The 19,954-nt window shown below is 42.3% G+C and overlaps 1 protein-coding gene across 2 annotated transcripts; it reads right to left on the reverse strand.

Annotated features, from left to right (window-relative positions):
• Positions 1-14,726: 14,726 nt before the first annotated feature.
• Positions 14,727-18,773, reverse strand: LOC121750489 (protein MIS12 homolog). Of its 2 annotated transcripts, none has more exons than XM_042145027.1 (7): positions 18,556-18,773; positions 18,423-18,480; positions 18,170-18,289; positions 17,770-17,862; positions 17,455-17,593; positions 15,159-15,296; positions 14,727-15,060 (listed from the first exon to the last, which is right to left on the reverse strand). In XM_042145027.1, the coding sequence occupies exons 1-7, from the start codon at positions 18,678-18,680 to the stop codon at positions 14,996-14,998; spliced, it is 738 nt and encodes a 245-aa protein (XP_042000961.1). In that variant the 5' UTR covers positions 18,681-18,773; the 3' UTR covers positions 14,727-14,995. The 2 variants fall into 2 exon arrangements, with proteins under 2 accessions (XP_042000961.1, XP_042000960.1); XM_042145026.1 differs by having other exon boundaries at positions 17,770-17,865.
• Positions 18,774-19,954: the final 1,181 nt, after the last annotated feature.

Below are 19,954 nucleotides of genomic sequence, written 5' to 3' on the forward strand. Positions count from 1 at the left end.
TGTGTTGAATAATAACAAGACAAACTCCTTCCTAACAATATGTTTGATCACTTCCATCATCACTAAACCATTGGAATAATCCATAGACAGATTCATGTGCTTTGTTGCAAAGATGCACAAACACCACATACATCTTATTAGTACATGTTAACAACTTTGAAGTCTTTCAAAAGGCTACGTCGTTTCTTGATTTCGTTAGCCTATATATACAACAAGTGTTTTGGATTAAAACCAACAAACAAATCATACAGCACTTGAGCCCTTCTCAGCTCTCACTTATAAAGTTTCCATCACAACTTTAGGAAGAATTCACTTTGTATTAAAAAAAATGGCCATTCGACAAATTCTGAGACGATCTTTCCATGGCGAAAGAAGGCAGGCTGAAGTCCCAAAGGGACACCTTGCTGTCTATGTTGGAGAAAATGAGAAGAAGCGTTTTGTGATCCCGGTGTCGTACTTGAACCATTCCTCGTTTCAAGAACTTTTGCATCGGGCTGAGGAGGAATTCGGGTTCAGTCATCCAATGGGAGGCCTCACCATCCCTTGCAGCGAGGATCTATTCGTTGATCTCGTCTCTGGCTTGAGCAGAACATGATGTGCTGATGTGAATTTTAGACTTCAGAGTGTCAAAGTTTTGTACAGTAGTCCCTTATAACAATGTATCCAACAGAAATACTAGACAAATTGAATATACATGTAGAAATTAATCAATTCTTCAGCTCTTTTCATCATCTTGTTTGATTGTGTTTCAAGAAAATGCAGTGTTATTTACTTTTGAATTAGGATGCTGATAATTATAATAATCATATATAAAACCTTCTTGAATTGAAGAAAAAGTTTGTGATTTGTTGCCTAGCATGAAGAATATTTTATCAGAGTTTGGATATTCTTAATTTGACCAAATATGAAGATCACACATTATTATTAGTAGTATTTAATTTTTTTAATAAAAATGGACCAATGTGTAGAAGGCAAAACCATGTGATTCTAGCTGTACAGATATCCAAATCTATTGTCCCACTAGAATTATTCATCACCTAACTCTCAAATTTGATGTATGTCAAAATTTGTACCTGCATTGCCTTTACTGAAAATTATATGCATCTCTGCCTTGCTATACTTAATAAAACAAAACTGCAAAAAATCGAAGCTGGTCAAAATTCAAGACTAATTCTGTGATGCATCATCACAAGCTAAGAACTGAGAAATGGCTGCAGTTACATGCTCATGTTTTAGTATATATGTACGTAAATGATCGGTTTCTCACACAACAACCGGTCACCATAAGCCTTCGCTCTTCATATCGTTATCACTTATCAGCAATCGGACTTGCTGGCTTGTTGAAAGCATCAATGATCATAAGACCTTACTCTCATAACAGTGCTTCTATCGGGTGTTTTGTAAGGTTGTATTCTCGTATTTTGGTAGGCCTATATGTTGACAAATCAATGTGATTGATAGATAAACCCGTATATACTAATCCGTATTATATGAGTAATGATTGTCATTAATAAAAGGATACAAACTGAAATATATGATCTTGAAGTCGAAATAGACGTCCCATTTTGTTGTACAATGATGAAGCCGCGAATTTCTGATGTTTGTAAATGTTGGTAGAGAATAAAGATCACGACACAATGAATTTACGTGGTTCGATTTACTGAAGTAAATCTACGTCCACGGGAAGAAAAGAGGGCAGAGTTGTATTGCTTGATCTGGGATTACAGCTTACAATACACACTTGCTATATAATCTATTCTGTCTCTAGAGAACGAAAGAGTGAGAGTCCTCCTCTGTCAGATCTAAGTTCTATTTATATATTGAACTGAGATTGTGGCTTGCATCACCACCCTAAGTCGTGGAGGTCGTGGAGGTCATGAGATCCTGCGTGGCCACTAGCTAGGCAGTGGCTTACATCATCAGTAATTATGTCGTGGATGTCGTGGAGGTCATGCATGAGTCCGCTATCTCCCAGTTCGGTCGAATACTGAGACCGAACTGCTGAATTATGGCCGAGCAGCTTTTGCCGATCTGAGAGTAGAGCTTGATGCCGACCTGAGAGCAGAGTTTGATTGGTTGGCTTTTACCGAGCTGTAGGCTGGGGCCGAACTCCTTGGTTGTGCCGAACTGAACTCTGATACTCTTTAGTCATGCCGAACTGATACTCTTTCTTGGGCTTTACTGCTGTTGGGCTTGTTGAGTACGTACCCCATCATTACCCCCCCCGGAAAGCGAAGTGAACTCTTCTTTGACTGGACTTGGTTTGCGTCCTAATTTGGCGAGTTTTATCGCTGGGATCGAACTTTCCGTTGTCCTAATTTGGGGATCGGACTTTCCCTTGTCCTAATTTGGCGAGTTTTATCGCGTGGATCGGACTTTCCCTTGTCTTAATTCAGGCAAGTTTTATCGCGTGAATCAGACTTTCGTTGCAGTTCGTTTCAGACGAAGTGCTTGATTCTTAAGCTGAATTGTGGTCTTGTATCCTCTTTAGAAGCTTGGACTTCACAATCGTTGGCTTATTGCAGCTCGTTTCAGACGAACTGCTTGTTTAAGCTGAATTGTGGTCTTGTATCCTCTTTAGAAGCTTTGACTCACAATCGTTAGCTTATATATGTTCTAAAAAGGGGATCAGCCTTTGAAGAACAAGATACCTCAGTAACATTTGTAAGAGACGACACGCACATAGACAGACACAACGCACATAGACAAAACGCACATAGACAAACAAAGACCAAGCAAACCAAAGAAAGCACATTGACCGAACAGGACTCAAGACTGACTGACCGGACTGTCTCTTACAAATGGAACTTTTTGAGGTTGGAAATGTGCCATGTTCGGGGTACCTGTTCTCCTGACATGTGAGCCAATTTGTAAGACCCTTTGCCGAGGACTTCTGACACCCGATACGGACCTTCCCATGTGGGTTCGAGCTTGCCCAGCTTTTCTGCTCGGCTTACTTCGTTGTTTCTCAAGACGAGATCTCCCACTTGAAATTGCAGCTTCTTCACCCTTTGGTTGTAATACCGGGCTACTTGCTCCTTGTACTTGGCTGCTTTTATGCATGCCAAGTCTCTTCTTTCTTCGGTAAGATCTAGCTCGGCTCTCAATCCGTCGTCATTCATTTCTGCCGAGAAATTTAGAGTTCGGGGACTGGGTATGCCGATCTCCACCGGAATCACGGCTTCAGTGCCGTACACAAGACTGTACGGAGTTTCACCGTTGGAGGTTGTGGGTGTAGTTCGGTAGGACCATAGGACTTGAGGGAGATTTTCTACCCATTGTCCTTTGGCTTGTTCTAACCGAGCTTTTAACCCTTTCACCAGGATACGATTTGTTACCTCCGTTTGTCCGTTTGCTTGTGGATGAGAGACCGAAGTGAACCGTTGTTGAATATTCAGCTCTTGGCACCAATTCTTGAACGTCTTGTCGGTGAACTGAGTCCCGTTATCCGAGATGAGGATGTGGGGTATGCCGAATCGGCACACTATGTTCTTCCAGACGAAATCCAATGCCTTCGAGCTCGTTATCGTAGCTAATGGTTCAGCTTCCACCCACTTCGTAAAGTAGTCCACGGCAACGATAAGGAATTTCATTTGCCGAGGAGCTTGTGGTAGTGGTCCTACTATGTCTATACCCCATTGCATAAAAGGCCAAGGGCTTTGCATAGTGGATAGATCGGTCTGCGGCATCCTTGGGATATTTGCATGGATTTGGCACTTCGGGCAGGTCTTGACGAGCTGCACTGCTTCTTGTACCAAGGTTGGCCAATAATATCCCCATCTTAGAACTTTTTTAGCTAAAGCTCTAGCTCCGATGTGGCTACCGCACGATCCTTCATGAACTTCTCTGAGGATGTAGTCCGTCTCTTCTGGTCCTACGCACCGCAATAATGGCTGGAGGTAAGACTTTCTAAAGAGGACTCCTTCATGAAGTTCGTACCGAAGTGCTCGGCATGTGATCTTCCGAGCTTCTCTCTTATCCTCGGGCAATTGTCCTTGATCTAGATACTGTAAGATCGGCGTCATCCAGTTCGGCGAGCTGGTTACTGAATGTACCTCAGCTTCGTCAATGCTTCGATGCATCAATTCCTCCACCTTTGAGCTTGGACATGCGGCTAACTTACTTAAAGTATCTGCTCGGCTGTTTCCTGCTCTGGGAATGCGGACTATCCGAAAATAAGAGAAACTTCGGCTAATGCTTTGCGCTTTGTCTAAATATTTCCTCATCCTCTCATCTCGGGCTTCACTTGTACCCAACATGTGATTCACTATGATTTGTGAATCACAATGGATTTTGAGAGACTTGATACATAGACTTTGCGCTAGCTGGAGTCCGGCAAGGAGGGCTTCGTATTCGGCTTCGTTATTAGTGGTTGGGAATGAGAACCGAAGTGAATAGGTTACCTCGTGTCCATCGGGAGCGATAAGCAGAATACCAGCTCCACTTCCCGTTTTATTCGAAGCTCCATCTACGAATCCACTCCAGCAGTCCGGCGGCTCTTCTTCGGATTCCAAGGGCTGTGCTAGTTCGGCATTGGCAGAATTTTTCTGTTCGGCGATGACAGGGATTGCTTGATCGAACTTGGCCTCTGCAAGAAAATCTGCCAAGGCTTGTCCCTTGATGGCTTTCCGAGGTAGGTACTCGATTGAGTGTTCTCCCAGCTCTATGGCCCATTTGGCGATTCTGCCTGATGCTTCTGGCTTGGTCAAAACTTGCCGAAGAGGCAGATCGGTTAAGACGCATACCTTGTGAGCATAGAAGTATGGCCGCAGTCTCCTTGCTGCATTCACTAATGCCAGAGCAATTTTTTCCAGAGGTTGATACCTTGTTTCTGGACCTCTTAATGCTCGGCTTGTAAAGTAGATGGGAAACTGCTTTAGGCTTTCTTCTCGTACAAGCACCGCACTAATGGTTTGATCGGATGCCGCTAAGTATAAGAAAATCACTTCGGCATCTGTTGGAGCAGAGAGAATTGGAAGCTCGGCTAAATAACTTTTGAGCTCGTCAAAAGCCTTTTTCTGCTCGGCTCCCCATTCAAACTTTGGTGCCTTTTTTAACACTTTGAAGAACGGCAGTTGCTTTTCGGCTGCTTGGGAAAGGAATCTATTCAATGCGGCTAGACATCCAGTTAGTCTTTGCACATCGTGTATGGACTTCGGCATCGCCATGTTCTGAATAACTTGAACTTTTGAAGGGTTTGCCTTGAGTCCGTCCTTTGAAACCCAACAACCCAGAAATTTTCCCGAATCTACCAAAAAGGTACATTTTTGGGGGTTGAGTTTAAGGTTGGCTTTTCGGAGCACGTCGAGAGTGGATTTGAGGTTGTCTTCGTACTCCGAAGTGCTTTTGCTTTTGACAACTATGTCGTCGACATACACTTCAACCTGTTTTCCGATTAGGTGCCGAAAAAGCTTGTCTACCATCCTTTGATAAGTGGCTCCGGCATTCTTTAAACCGAATGGCATCTTTTTATAAGCGAAAATGCCGAAATCGGTAACGAAAGCTGTTTTCGGAGCGTCACTCTCATCCATCAACACTTGGTGATATCCTTTGTATAAATCAAGAAAACAGAAAATTTCGAAGCCGATCAAAGCTTCTACTTTTTTATCTATATTCGGAAGGGGATAGCAATCTTTAGGACAGTGCTTGTTTAGATCGGTAAAATCTATGCACATCCGCCATCCTCCTCCTTTTTTCTTGACCATCACAGGATTGGCCACCCAAGAAGGATATTTCACCTCGAATAGTACATCCGCTTTTAGTAATTGGCGGACTTCGTCATGAATGACTTGGCTTCTTTCTGCCGCAAAGAGTCTTTGCTTCTGTTTTACTGGCCGGATTGAAGGATCAATATTTAACCGATGAGTGATTACCTCGGGGGGGCACTCCGGTCATGTCCAACGAAGACCATGCAAAGACATCTTTGTACTCCTTGAGGAGCTGAATGGTCTTTTCTCGGAGTAGAGGCGTTCCTGCGAAGCCGATCTTGACCGTTCTGGATGGATCGTCTTCGCATAACCGAACGGTCATTGAGTTCGGCTCTGAAGTGACTTCGGTCATCTCGCTTGCCTGTGACTCCGGTTGCTGTGATTGCTATGCTTGATGGTGCCGAACTGATTGCTCGGCACTTTTAAGCGCAATCTGCAGACATTCTTTTGCTCTCTTTTGATCACCTCGGATGACCGCTATCCCACCTTTAGTGGGGATCTTGATGGTGAGGTGATAAGTAGAGCAAACGGCCCGAACTGTGTTGAGCCAGTCTCTCCCCAGGATGATGTTGTACGGGGACCGAGCTCTTACCACAAAGAACTCGATCATCGTATTGGAGCTTGTAGGCGCTTTCCCCACCGTGATCGGAAGGCTGATAATACCTTCAGGGCGGGTGTCCTCCTGGGCGAAACTTTTCAGAGGAAGTGGAGCCGGACTGAGCCGAGCTGGATCCACTTCCATTTTATCAAAACATTCTTTAAAAAGAACGCTGACTGACGCTCCTGTATCCACAAATACTCTGTGGATCAGTTTGTTTGCCACTCCGGCTTGAATGACAATAGCGTCTTGGTGAGGAGAGATGGCTGGGACGGGATCGGCATCTGAAAATGTAATCACTTCGTCTTTCTTCAGCCTTTTATGTGTCGGCTCCTCTTGATTGGAACCTCTACGTTCTGCTTTTAGGGACGACTTAGTCTTCCCGGCAGGGAGAGCATCAATAGTCTGGATTACTCCATCATATTGCGGCTCGTCGTCGTCTTCGGGATCTTCACGCCTTTTCGGATCCTGAGGATTGCAGTTCGCACCTCTCTGCTTTTTGTTCTTTTTCGGCTGCTTGCTTTGGTATTTTTTTAACGTTCCTGTTTTCACAAGAACATCAATACCTGCAGCCAAATTTCGGCACTCCTCGGTATCATGACCGTGGGCTTGATGGAAGGAGCAATATTGATCCTGAGGTCGCCGCGCGGCTGATTTCGTCATCCGCTTTGGTTTTTCGAACATATCGGAATGTAGTTCGAAAATTTCCGTTCTTGACTTGTTTAATGGTACGAACTGAGCGGGCGGCTTCTCAGGATTGAGCCGTGGCCCCAATCTGCCTTGTACCGGTGCCCTTTGAATTCTTTCAAAAGGAGTTCGGCGAGGAAGCACCTGGCCGCTTTGATCGGGCTTCTTTTTCTCTTCTTGGGATGAGCTGTCTAAAGACCGTTTTCGACGGTCTGCCTCATCCGCACGGGAAAACTGGTCCGCAATGTCCCACATTTCTTGAGCTGTTTGCGGGCCGCACTCCACGAGCTTTCTGTAGAGAGCTCCGGGCAGGATTCCATTTTGGAATGCCGAAATGACAAGTAGATCATTGAGATTATCTACTTGTAGGCATTCCTTGTGGAATCTCGTCAGGAAGTCGCTGATCTTTTCGTCGCGACCTTGACGTATAGAAAGCAGCTGAGCCGAGGTAATTCGGGCTTCCGCTTTCTGAAAGAACCTCCTATGGAAAGCATCCATTAGATCTCGGTAGGATCGAATGCTGTCTTGAGGAAGGCTGTCGAACCACCTTCTGGCGTTCCCGATGAGCAGCTCGGGGAACAGCTTGCACATATGGACCTCATTGAGACCCTGGTTCGCCATATTATATTGATAGCATCCCAAGAAGTCATGAGGATCCACTAGCCCGTCATAAGTCATTGACGGTGTCCGGTAGTTCCGCGGCAAAGGAGTTCGGATGATATCGTCCGAGAACGGAGTCTTTAATGCTCCGTACATGGCGAACCCGACATCTCTTCGGTACGGAGGAGAAGGAGTTCTCCTGTGATTCCGGTGCCGAGGAGAAACAGGAACATGTCGGGGTTGAGGATTCTTCTTCCTGGAGGACACGGCACTACTGCGGTAGTGACTTTCATGTCTGGATGAGGAAGGAGAATCTACCGTTTTCGTCTTCGGCTGTTGGCTCTTTTGCAGGAAAGCTAAGAACTCCTCCTGCTTCTCAGCCAAGAACAGCTTGACAGCCTCATTCAAATCAGGCTGCTGGGAAGACTCGGTATGTGGACCTTTTGAGCGGCTTGTTCCTTCACCGTGAGAACTGGAGACAGACTTCTCACGAGGCTGCTTTCCAGGCCTATGGGCTGCTGGATTAGCTTCCTCATGGTCATCACGGACGGAGGCACGGGAGTTATGTGATCTGGCATGCATTTTTTTTTGTGGTGAAAAAAGGGTAAAAAATTCGCTTTATCACAGATTTGGTTCTCTGTTTCCCACAGACGGCGCCAGTGATGAAGCCGCGAATTTCTGATGTTTGTAAATGTTGGTAGAGAATAAAGATCACGACACAATGAATTTACGTGGTTCGATTTACTGAAGTAAATCTACGTCCACGGGAAGAAAAGAGGGCAGAGTTGTATTGCTTGATCTGGGATTACAGCTTACAATACACACTTGCTATATAATCTATTCTGTCTCTAGAGAACGAAAGAGTGAGAGTCCTCCTCTGTCAGATCTAAGTTCTATTTATATATTGAACTGAGATTGTGGCTTGCATCACCACCCTAAGTCGTGGAGGTCGTGGAGGTCATGAGATCCTGCGTGGCCACTAGCTAGACAGTGGCTTACATCATCAGTAATTATGTCGTGGATGTCGTGGAGGTCATGCATGAGTCCGCTATCTCCCAGTTCGGTCGAATACTGAGACCGAACTGCTGAATTATGGCCGAGCAGCTTTTGCCGATCTGAGAGTAGAGCTTGATGCCGACCTGAGAGCAGAGTTTGATTGGTTGGCTTTTACCGAGCTGTAGGCTGGGGCCGAACTCCTTGGTTGTGCCGAACTGAACTCTGATACTCTTTAGTCATGCCGAACTGATACTCTTTCTTGGGCTTTACTGCTGTTGGGCTTGTTGAGTACGTACCCCATCATACAACTCATTTGTTAATGATATAAGAGCATCTCCAATGGCGGACGTCCGGTCGGACATCCGCGACGGGCGACCGGGACGTCCGCCATTGTGGCGTGGAAGGTAGGATACGGAAGTCCCGTAAGGACGTCGGATGTCCTCGGACGTGCGGGCGACGGGTGGGCGGACGTCCGCCATTTTGGTGTGGGTCGGACGTCCGACTTCCGGTATTAATTTTTTTTTTAAACTCTATATATACGGCTCGTTGCCCGTCATTTCATTCACACCACTTGTGTTAACAAGTTTCTCTCTTCTTTTACTACAAATTTCATTTCTACTTAATGGAGAACGACAGAACCTCCCCCGGCACGAGCGAGTCGCTAACTCCGACGTTTCCCGCCGAATTGGAGGGAAACTCTAGCGGAAATGCGACAATGGTTCCGGCAATGTCGGGGATGGGTGGAATGGGTAGGATGGGTGGTATGGGTGGGATGGGTGGTATGATGTCCCCTTACTTCGGTATGTACAATTGGATGGGTGGGATGTGTGGTATGATGCTCAGGGCAGCGGTGATGGGGGGCATGACCCCAAATATGATGTGGATGGGGATGGGGATGGGGGGCATGACACCAAATATGATGGGGATGGGTGGGATGATGCCGGGGATGATGCAGACCATGCCTGGTGGAGGGGGTTGCAGGGCCCTGAACCACTAGCGGACGATGTCTATCGCCCGGTTATCGATATGCTGTCTACTGATGCCCCCTCCAGTTTTGTTCCGGAGACTCAGTTCACCGGCGTGGAAACTTTCTCTTTTGAGAAGTTGGGGCTATCTCCAATCAGGGAGACTCCCGATGATGTGGGGACAGCGGCAAGGGGCAGGGGCAAGGACAAGGGGAAAGCCACTGGCTCTTCCTCGCGAACGGTGGCTGAGGAGGAGGATGATGAGGAGACGGGAAAGCGGACGGTCTGGAGCGTGTGGGAAAACGTCGTGCTTTCGAAGGCTTGGGTTTCAATAGTCGAGGATCCCTATGTGGGTGCTAACCAGCATATTGACAGACTGTGGCATCGCGTTGCTGAAGCCTACCTCACACACAAACCGACTGGGGCGAAGAGTCGCGTTCCCGAACAATGCCGGAAACAGTGGGAGCGGTTGAGGCCTAAGCTTAGTCGATTTGCCGGCCTCTACCAAAACAATCTCCGCCAGGCAACCAGCGGTATGTCCGAGAAGGATGTGAAGAACCGTGCCCTAGCGCAGTACCCCGACAGATCTTTGAAGTTCAAAGATTTCGACCAGTGGGAGTCCTATCTCGTGGTGAAGGATTCCCAAAAGTTTTGTGGGGGTGTCGAATCGGGCTGGCAGAAGCGGACGAAGATCAACGCTTCCGGTGAATACAGCAGCAGTGCTGGTTCGCACGAGCTCCCAGAAGCCGAGGAAGTGTCCCCGCTACCTCAATCAGACTCCCGCCGGCGTCGTCGCCCGATTGGGCAAAAGGCTGCGCAGCGGAAGGCTAGGGGAAGCAGCAGCGGGTCGTTCGAGGTCCAATCGAGGCCCCTGCACCCCCAGAAGAGTACGACCGTCTCGCCCGCGCGCAGATAACGACTAGCTTGGTCCGGACCATGCATAGGTGGCATAGCACGACAGATCCTGTGTACAAAAGGATGTTGAAGGATGTCATCGATGGATGTCGGCGCGATTTGGGCATGTCACCCATTGGAGATGATGGCGCCGAGATTAGCAGCGGGGACGACGGGGGCGGCACGGGCGACGGACGACGAGGAGTGAGCCGAGTCAAAAATTTTATTATGTAATTTTTTTCTTTTTTATTATGTAATTTTATTTTTTTATGTAATTTTTTTTAATGAAGCATTTGCAATTTTTCTGTATTCTGTGTTAAAATTATAATTCCGTTACGTATATTTGTGAATTTGTGATTTTTTTTTTTATTGCGGGAAGTCCTAGTGGGAAGGGCGGATTGTGAAGGGGATGTCCTAGTGACGTGGCAGGAGGTGTTTTTGGGAAGTTCTAGTGGATGTCCGAGTAGGACATCCGCCCACTGGAGATGCTCTAAGTATATCTTTATGTTGTGGCTTGAAATCTATATTTGAAGGACAAATCCATGTGATTCCTCATGTGCTTATGTTTTCTCTATTTTCAAAGACAGCCATATAATCCACTTGCTTATGAGTTATCTACTACCAATTTTTGGCAATCATTTCTTTCTATATATACAACTTATTTTCATACTACAACTCAAAAAATAGTTTAAACATCTCTCTCAGCTTCACTACAACTTGATTGAACTAGCTTTTCATACAGTCCACTTTGAGTTGCTTTGAGACAATCATGGCTATCCGTCAAATGCTTAGGCGTTCGTTGTCATCTGAGAGAAGATTGAGAACCAACGTCCCGAAGGGGCATCTTGCTGTTTATGTTGTGGAATGTGATCAAAAGAGGCGGTTTGTTATTCCAGTGTCGTACTTGAACCATCCCTCGTTTCAAGAACTGTTGTGTCAAGCTGAGGAGGAATTCGGGGGTTCAATCATCCGATGGGAGGCCTTACCATTCCTTGCAGCGAGGACTTGTTCATTGATCTCACGTCGAGCCTCAGCTGATCACATGCTGTAGAGGAACACAGTTTTGTAGAACTAGTTTTTTTTTTACAGATTATTTTTTTTGTTATTCATAACAAAATTACAATCTATTGATGACACATGAAAAATCACTGGCTTCAATTTTTTTCTGTTCACTTGAGATATTGCTCTAAAGTTATACCATCAAAGGTATGCATAAGCCAACATTTTGAGATCTTGTGAAAAGGTGAAAATGTGGATTTATTTAGAATCTGCTATCTGCTTCTTAGAGCATCCGCAGCGGTGGCGGTTGGCGCCACCGCCGTCCGTGCCAGCGGCAAGGCGAAGAACCGCCGCCGCTGCAACCACGCACACGTGTCACTCTCCCATTCGCCAACGGCATAGCCGTTGGTTTCAAACAATTTTTTATTTTTTTTTAAAAAATCGGTTTTTTATTAAAAAAAACCGATAAAAAATAAAAAAAAAAAATTTCACTTCCCCAAAAAATTATATCCGTTTATAACCGTTTTTCCCCACTTTTTAATTTTTTTTTTTATTTTTTTTACCCCAAAAATACACACTTTCATCTATAAATACCCCCAATTTCACTCCCAAAAATTCACACTTTCACTACACAATTCTCATCATCATTCTCTCATCTCCATTCTCATCTTCAATCTCTCATATCCATTTTCATCTTCCTCTCACACCCTACAACACCACTATGTCCGGTAACGACGACAACCCAAGCGGCTCTCACGGTTGGAACCCCGAATGGTTCGGTTCGCAACCGTTTCCTAGTCCGGAAACGGAATATTCGGCCCCTCCTCTCACCCAAGATTCGGGCGTTCCGAGTGGCTACCGGCCATACCCAATCGACGATCAAGGTGCCTCCGATGGGCGCTACGGGTGGACACCGGAGCCTAGGCCTCGCGCCCCTTCCCAAATGCCGAATCCTCCATCTCGCGCCGGTGTCCGCACACCGTACTCACCGGCGGAGATGGAAAGATTGTTCAAGGCGTACTTGGAAATCTCCGAAGATGCGGTGGTTGGAACGAACCAATCCGGCGATCACTTTTGGTGGCGCGTCTCTAGCCGGTACAATGCACACCGGCCGCCGGGAACGATCGAGCGCAACGAGAGTATGGTGCGCAACTGCATCGGCCGAGCCAACGAAGAAATTGGCAAGTTCAACGGCTATTTCATCCAGGAGTCCCGGAATGCCGGGAGCGGCCAAAGCGAGGTCGACATCATCACCGCCTCGCTGAGCACCTACCAATCCATGAACGGTAAGTCGTTCAAATATCTTAACGTTTGGCAGGAGACGCGGACGCACCCGAAGTATAAGGGAGGCATAACATCCTCCTCTAGCGGCTCCTCCAAACGCTCACGGTCGGTAGCACTATCCGACTCCGGCTCGGAAGAAGTGGCTAGCCAACTCGCCGGAGCTAACTTGGGTAGCCCCGATGCCGGACCAAGCGGTTCCCGACGCCGACCGCAAGGTAGGAAGAAGGCGGCGGCCGAACGACGTCGCGCCGCGACTCCATCTGCCCCTGCTCCCGAACCCGCACCCTATGTTCCACCTCCACCCCCGAACAACTCGTTGTGGGCCCTTTTGGCCCAACTCAATATGGCCGATAGGTCAACTATGACCCCCACGCAACTTCAAACGCACGAGTCCATGATATTGGGTCTCCAAAAACAATTGGGGTTGGTGCCGCCGGATGCGTAGTCTTCCTCGGGTTATATTAGCCAATAATTATGTAATTTTTAATTTTTAGGAGTTTAATTATGTAATTTTTAATTTTTAGTATTTTAATTATGTAATTTTTAATTTTTAGGATTTTAATTATGTCTTTTTATTTTATTTGTAATTTGTAATTTTTATTGTGGTTTTTTTAATGAATTTTAGTATTATGAAAATGTTGTTGTGTAATTGAATTTTATATTAATTGTGCTCGTCCTTGCGGAAGAGCACAGTTGTGGGTGTTGTGCTCTTGCCAGAGAGCAGGCATGAATAGTACCGCCCGGGCCCACAACCGTGCCGCTGGCAAGAGCACGGTTGTGGATGCTCTTAAGCTCAAAGAAAAGCTGTCATGAAAAACTGATAATGAACAGTAACAATATCATTGCAAAAGAGTTTTTACATATGAATCTTTTTATAAGGCTGAATATTTTGGTGTAAGCATACAATCCAGTCACCATATCTGATCCATAATTAATGCTTGTCAAGAAACATAATTACATTAGTTGCTGATTTCTCTAAATCGTCGTATGTTTTTAAATAACTTTCGAAGATTGTACATACATTGCTCACATGGCAGGCCAATTTTGAAATGGTGGGAAGTTTGCACTGATTATATGATGAAAGAGTTGATTATGGCTGCGATGAAGAAATGTGTTGTGTATATATACACTTGTAAGAAAACACAAGTAGATATGCAAATGCACCATGATGCCAAAGTTGAAAACACAAGCATATGGATTTGTCTAAAGATTTTCTTGAACTAATAAGAGATATGTGGTTTGAGACAATGTTATAATAACAACCATGGCAACAAATAATGCTTTCAATCCCTCCAAAATCCTTATTTTACTGCTTAATCATTCATGGACAAATCCATGTGATTTCTTATGTGTTTTTGTTTCGCCAAATTTCATAGCCTACACTTGTCAATTTTTCTATGATTTCGAAAGGGACACATTTCTTATGCACCTATATATAGTACAACCATCAACAAGCCTTCAATCAATTCTTTTATATTTCTTGATTTTTGATATTTTACTCTTTTTGAAATTACTAATATCTCTATTTTGTCACTCTACATTGCACTAATCGCTGATGTTTTTCTATTTTATCATAAGACCACAATGATCCCAGCTACTTAAATTCTATTCAATCAAGATTTGTAGTTAAAAATCTGACTGGCTTCATATCATCATTAGGAATGACTTACAAGTCACCGTTATTGCTTACATAAAATTACACGTATTATCATAGCTGAAAATTGAAAAGTTGACATCTAATTGACATGATATCATATAAAATTAATAAATTCAAAATTTTGATTTTAGAAACTCATTTAAACTCGACTGTGTTTACCAACAAGGTTTCGCCTATTACTTAAACTTTTTGAGATGTCTAACTCTTCTAAAGAGGAGCCATTTTTAAGAGTCCTACAAACATTAAACTAGATAAGTAACTCAACTTAGAATTAATCAAGTAAAAAAATCAAAGTAAATCTTAATTATGAAATAAAAGATAATGATGGACTCCTTAGCTGAGAAAGCAGAAGAAAGAGTTGGTTGAAAATTTTCAAGTGAATTACATTCCGAGAAAAACTTACCAAAAATACAATATCGCTTTAGTATTTATATCACTAATTGTCTAACCATAATCTAACTAATTTGCTGACAAGCAATTTATTTACACAAATCTATCTAATCAACTAAAAACAGAACATGGATATGCCTTCTTCCCTTAATCTGCAACACACCAAACTTAACACAAACATTATTGTTGCATCCTCGCAAAAGTAACAGGCAACAGGCTACGGCGCCTTTATCTCATCCAAATACTCCTCAAGTTCTTTGAGGTCTGCAGCACCAAAAAAACCTACAAGCTCAGAAGACAGCATTTGTTAAAACAAAATTAACCCAATCTTTTCAGACAATTCTTTGTTATATTCAATCTAAAGCTTGCATTAAAGGTACCTTTGCTACGAGGTAATCCAAGGACATAATCATGGTTTACTTTCAGCTTGTCTGCTCTATGGTGCTGGGTTTCCTCAGCCATTTTCCTCTTCAGATTGCCCAATCTTGAGCGGAATTCTGATGCCACAGTCGTCAGCTCTGCACAAGGTAAAACACATGATCTATAATAGTCGAGGTATCAAATAGATTGTTCAATGCAAGGCAGAGTAGTAAGCCGATATTTCCCTAAATGATTTAGTAGAAAATTCAAGTGCTATGTCAAAGTTTAAAACATAAATTGATCTAGATTCACAGAAAGGAAAAATGTCCGGCTGGAGCCACTTTTGGATCTGAATAACAGCAATGAACTGTAAATGAAATGAGCAAATTTGCAATTTTCCTTTCAACCTGGAGCATTCAGTTGTTTTTAGCAATGCAAATGAGAAGCTGTTTTGGACATGAGAAGTTTGTGGTGCAAATGAGTGCATAAAGATCATGGTGCAAATGAAAGAAATTAACACGTAAAAATGTAATGAACTCACGAACATGGAGAACAAGATGCACAGGGAAGAGGCTAATTATGTCATAAGCAAAGCATAGTCTCAACTTACACATCACCTTAACTTCTCAACCAATGTTCTCAACTAGAAAACTTTCATCTTCTCGTTCTTCCTACTTTGGACTAAGAGCAACAAAAGACAATTTCCAACTTCTCTTCTTATTCTTACTCCATCCACGCCTAAGTGAGCTTCGGAGTAAAAAAGGTCAACCGGAGGATAGATTTACATAATTTTGAATAATTTGGGTAATGGTCAAAGAGGATACTTCAAGATAGATTTCTAAAATGTTGTGGTATTGGATAGGTATTTATCATGTCATTTTGTATATATAATTTCACTTCACCACCCTATTCAGCTTTTCAGACACCAAAAGAATTGATAAATGATTGGTTTGCATTATTTGATATGTTTAATGGTAAAAGAGGATACTTCATGATAGCAATAGAATAGGTGCACTAGTGTTGGATAGGAATGTATACTAAGTACTAACCCTTACATTTAAAAACTAGTAGTACAATCTGATTAGAAGGTCAGACAATGGTTATAAGGGTCCAGGTTGTGTGCAAAATTTGGGGGAAAATGAACTTAACAACTTAAGATGCCAGACTACCAGATTAGAGGACGAGTCCTTGCTAGTATGAAGAAATTATTGAGATGCTACTATGCTACACAAACTCCTTGTACATGCGATGCAGCTTGAAGAATTATTCAGTTAAGGGTGCATTTTTAGAATGCGGGGATAGGAATAGGATATATATTGGTGGTAGAGGTGGATGACTTTCATTATCCTCCAACATCAGGGGTATGGCTCACTCCCAAGAAACTTATGATGAATCATTATTTATAATAATCATTCAGTAAACCAACCGCCATTCTTAATTTCATTCCAAGTCCTCATATCCAAACTCATCAGCAAGCACCCCCGAATAATTATCATGAAAATGAATCATCTTATTCTCATTTAGTATTATGTAGTAGCAAAAACTTGACTCTTTACTCAAATTTTGGTAGGACATTGCTTAATCAGAATTCAGATAACATGTAAAATCTGAAAAACACGTCAGGTTGGTCTGAGATAGTCAAAGCCCGAGATCATGATCCATTATCACTTACATGTGGACCCAAGCTGATTTAAAATGCTACACACCTTACATAATCAGAACCGAAAGTATTTCATAAAGATGCCTTAACTTCTGATGCACAAGCCCTTAACATTATTAGCAAAAAACTACTGCCTAGTAACTTATGTGTAATTGTGTATACATTTTATTTTCTTCACTATTTCTTCCTTTAAGCTTTTTTATTGCTAGTCTTCTTGGATGGTATATATACAATCAGATAGTCTTTTTGGTTATTGCCTTCACCACACCCGTGATTTAGTGTAAGGGAATATTATTTACTGCTCAGTGCCCAGTATGGGTAAGCGTGCTGAAAAGGCATTATAAGATATTGCTTCTGCTTCACTGACCAAAAAGAGGCTAATTTCTTTTCTTATTCCAACCATACAAGAGATGAGGATTAGAAGCATGCAAAACAACACCGCCCAGACTGGCCTATAAATTGCTGCTACAGGCTTTTATAATCAACAAATCAAACTTTATAAGTATCATCACTATATAGCAGTTAGGTGATAGAGACTAGTAGATGACAAGGTGTTCAACATGCACCAAGGAAATAAAAACAGTTTGGTCAGTATTGCACTTACAATTATAAAAACAGTTTGGTCAGTATTGCACTTACAATTTAAAGTATAATACCTTGAAACATATGGGTGGAATCATGTTCCTTGTACAAATGCAGCGCTTCATCAATAGACCCAGAAGTCAGATTGCTTGACAAGGACTGCATCTCCAAGGCTCGGAGTTCTCGTTCAAGCTCAGCAGATTCTTTTCCTACCTGTGTCAGAAAAATAAATGTTTTCAGAAAGACATATGTATAAGCAACAGTTTATTATAATCAAGAATTTTAAGCACAATCAAGGAATTCTAATCATCTGAAGGGTAGCAGTTTATTATAATCAGGAATTTTAAGCACAATCAAGGAATTCTAATCATCTGAAGGGTAGCAGGTACCGAAGAAACTCTGTCACGCAAGGAATTTAACTGTGCATCCAGGTTTGTGTCAGTGAGAGCATCAAGGTCCACTAAATCATCTCCATGTGAGTCCTTCTACAACGAAACATCCAATTAAAAACTTCAGTACAATAGTAGAAAATGGAAATCTCTAAACGTGATTTGAGTATCAATAAAATCTTAAGCCCTTGAGCAGAATGGTTTTGACAACCATTTCTTTTACCATGTCTCCAACAGTAACAATATTTTCAGCAGAACACCAGCTTGTCCAAGAACAACACACCAAATTTTAAGGAATGAATAATATAAGGTGTTCACGGAAGAATCTACAAGCCATCGCTACTACATGTATACGGTATAAGTAAAGGAAACAATTTAGTCATAATTTTAGAAAACATACAGCTTCGGGAAGCAGAAAGCCTTCAGGAACGCTGAAACAAAACCGAAGGCAATACTCTTCCCACTTCTGCAATCGCTGGTCGAGAGTCAATTGAATCAAATCCCGAATGTACGACACGCCCTAATCCAAAACAAAAATCCACAGCAACATTAAGAAATTTGCAAAACCTAATTCAGAAAAGCAATTTAACAGCTTTAAGAGTTCAAATCTACAAAAATGTCAGTGAAAAAACACAACAATATTGAGAGAAAACCTTGCTCAGTTCCGCGGCTCTGTCGGTGCCCTCCGTTTTCAACCGCGCAGAAGCCTCTCTGTAGCGAATTAAACAGAAATCAGACGGAGAAGATAGGAAGTGGAGAATAAAGAAGGGTGGTTAAAGGTCTCACTGGAGGAAGAATTCGAAGGCCTCGTCGAGCAGATCGTCGACAACATTGAGAATTTCATTGATGAAGAGGCGCGGACTTAGATTTAGTGATTCGAATATGGCTTCGCTGCTGCTACCTTCTTCCATTTCCCCTTTCCAATTCTTGTAGAGAGAGGAAGTGTTTTGGTTTGGTGTTTGTGATTTTTCAAATTAAGGGTTTAATTTAGCCATTCCTCCGTATTCCCGCCAGCAGTGTTTATTGAACTTATCTTTATCCTTTCTTGGATATTTCAGAATAAGGGATTAAATTTATATACCTTTTAATTTTTGAGATTAAACTTTGCATATTTTTTAAATATGGGATTTGATTGAAGCATCCAAACTTTTCATTTTTGGAGATTTTGGTATTTTTCTTTTTCTTTTATTCTTTTTCCTCGATCTCATATTTAAAAAGAGTGTGAATTTAGTTCTACTAAAAGGCGTGCGAATTTGTAATCCCAAGTTTCAAAATCTCTATCAATAATATGCACTTGGTATCTTATGAAATTCATGTTGGTAAAGTAAGTAAATATTTTGATTTATATTATGGATATATTTTAAAATTTGAATGCCAATCTACGATTTAGACATGTACATTTTTGTGGTTTTTTTTGGTGTGATTCATACATCTTCGCAATCGACTTGATATGAGATTGACTTTTGGATTGTACTTTTAACGGCTTAATCTTTATTGGTTCTTTATAATATGTAGTACTGATTTTGTTTCACCAATTATAAGAGATTTGTGATAGAAAATACGATTTGTGAGTGTGTTGTGTGTAACAAACTATCGAAAGGCAATGAAAAAGAAGACGATGGCAAGGCTGATGTCGTGATAAGGGGCGGTAGACCGGTAAGTGTCAATTAATGAAGAGTGTATGAGAAAAGGATGTGGGCGTGATGGATTATGAATCATATGTTTTGTAGCGTATGCCACGAGATTGAGAGACATTTGTTAAGTGCTTTGGATACTTCAACATGTCCGGAGATTCAATTTGGAAAATTTTTTAAATTACGATAAATTGGTTAAATAAGTTTGTATATACGAAGTATTTTTTTTAAGTTGAAAAAGACATGATTATGCTATGATTAGTGTATTTATCGTCTATTTGTCCAAAGGATCGCGTTAGGGTATTACTAATTTACAATAATAATATATTTAAATATTAACACAAAAATATAAGTTTATCAACACAAAAAAATAGATAAATTTATATCATTGTGTTGATATTTTTAACATACAAAATTGAAATTAGTTATTAGTTATTACTGTAAATTAGTTAATATTTGATCACACACCTTGCCCCCAAAATCCCTAAAGATACACATAAACAAAAACAATACTACTACTATATTTTAATTGAAAATAAAAATACTTAAGA

Source organism: Salvia splendens, chromosome 10, assembly GCF_004379255.2.
Source record: "Salvia splendens isolate huo1 chromosome 10, SspV2, whole genome shotgun sequence".
NCBI classification, from domain to species: Eukaryota; Viridiplantae; Streptophyta; class Magnoliopsida; order Lamiales; family Lamiaceae; genus Salvia; species Salvia splendens.

Coding starts and splice junctions, on each gene's coding strand:
- LOC121750489 (XM_042145026.1), bottom strand. CDS start 18,680: ATGGAAGAAGGTAGCAGCAGCGAAGCCATATTCGAATCACTAAATCTA. Junction 18,481..18,555: donor GCCTTCGAATTCTTCCTCCA/GTGAGACCTTTA, acceptor AATTCGCTACAG/AGAGGCTTCTGCGCGGTTGA. Junction 15,297..17,454: donor TTCCACCCATATGTTTCAAG/GTATTATACTTT, acceptor TACCTTGTGCAG/AGCTGACGACTGTGGCATCA.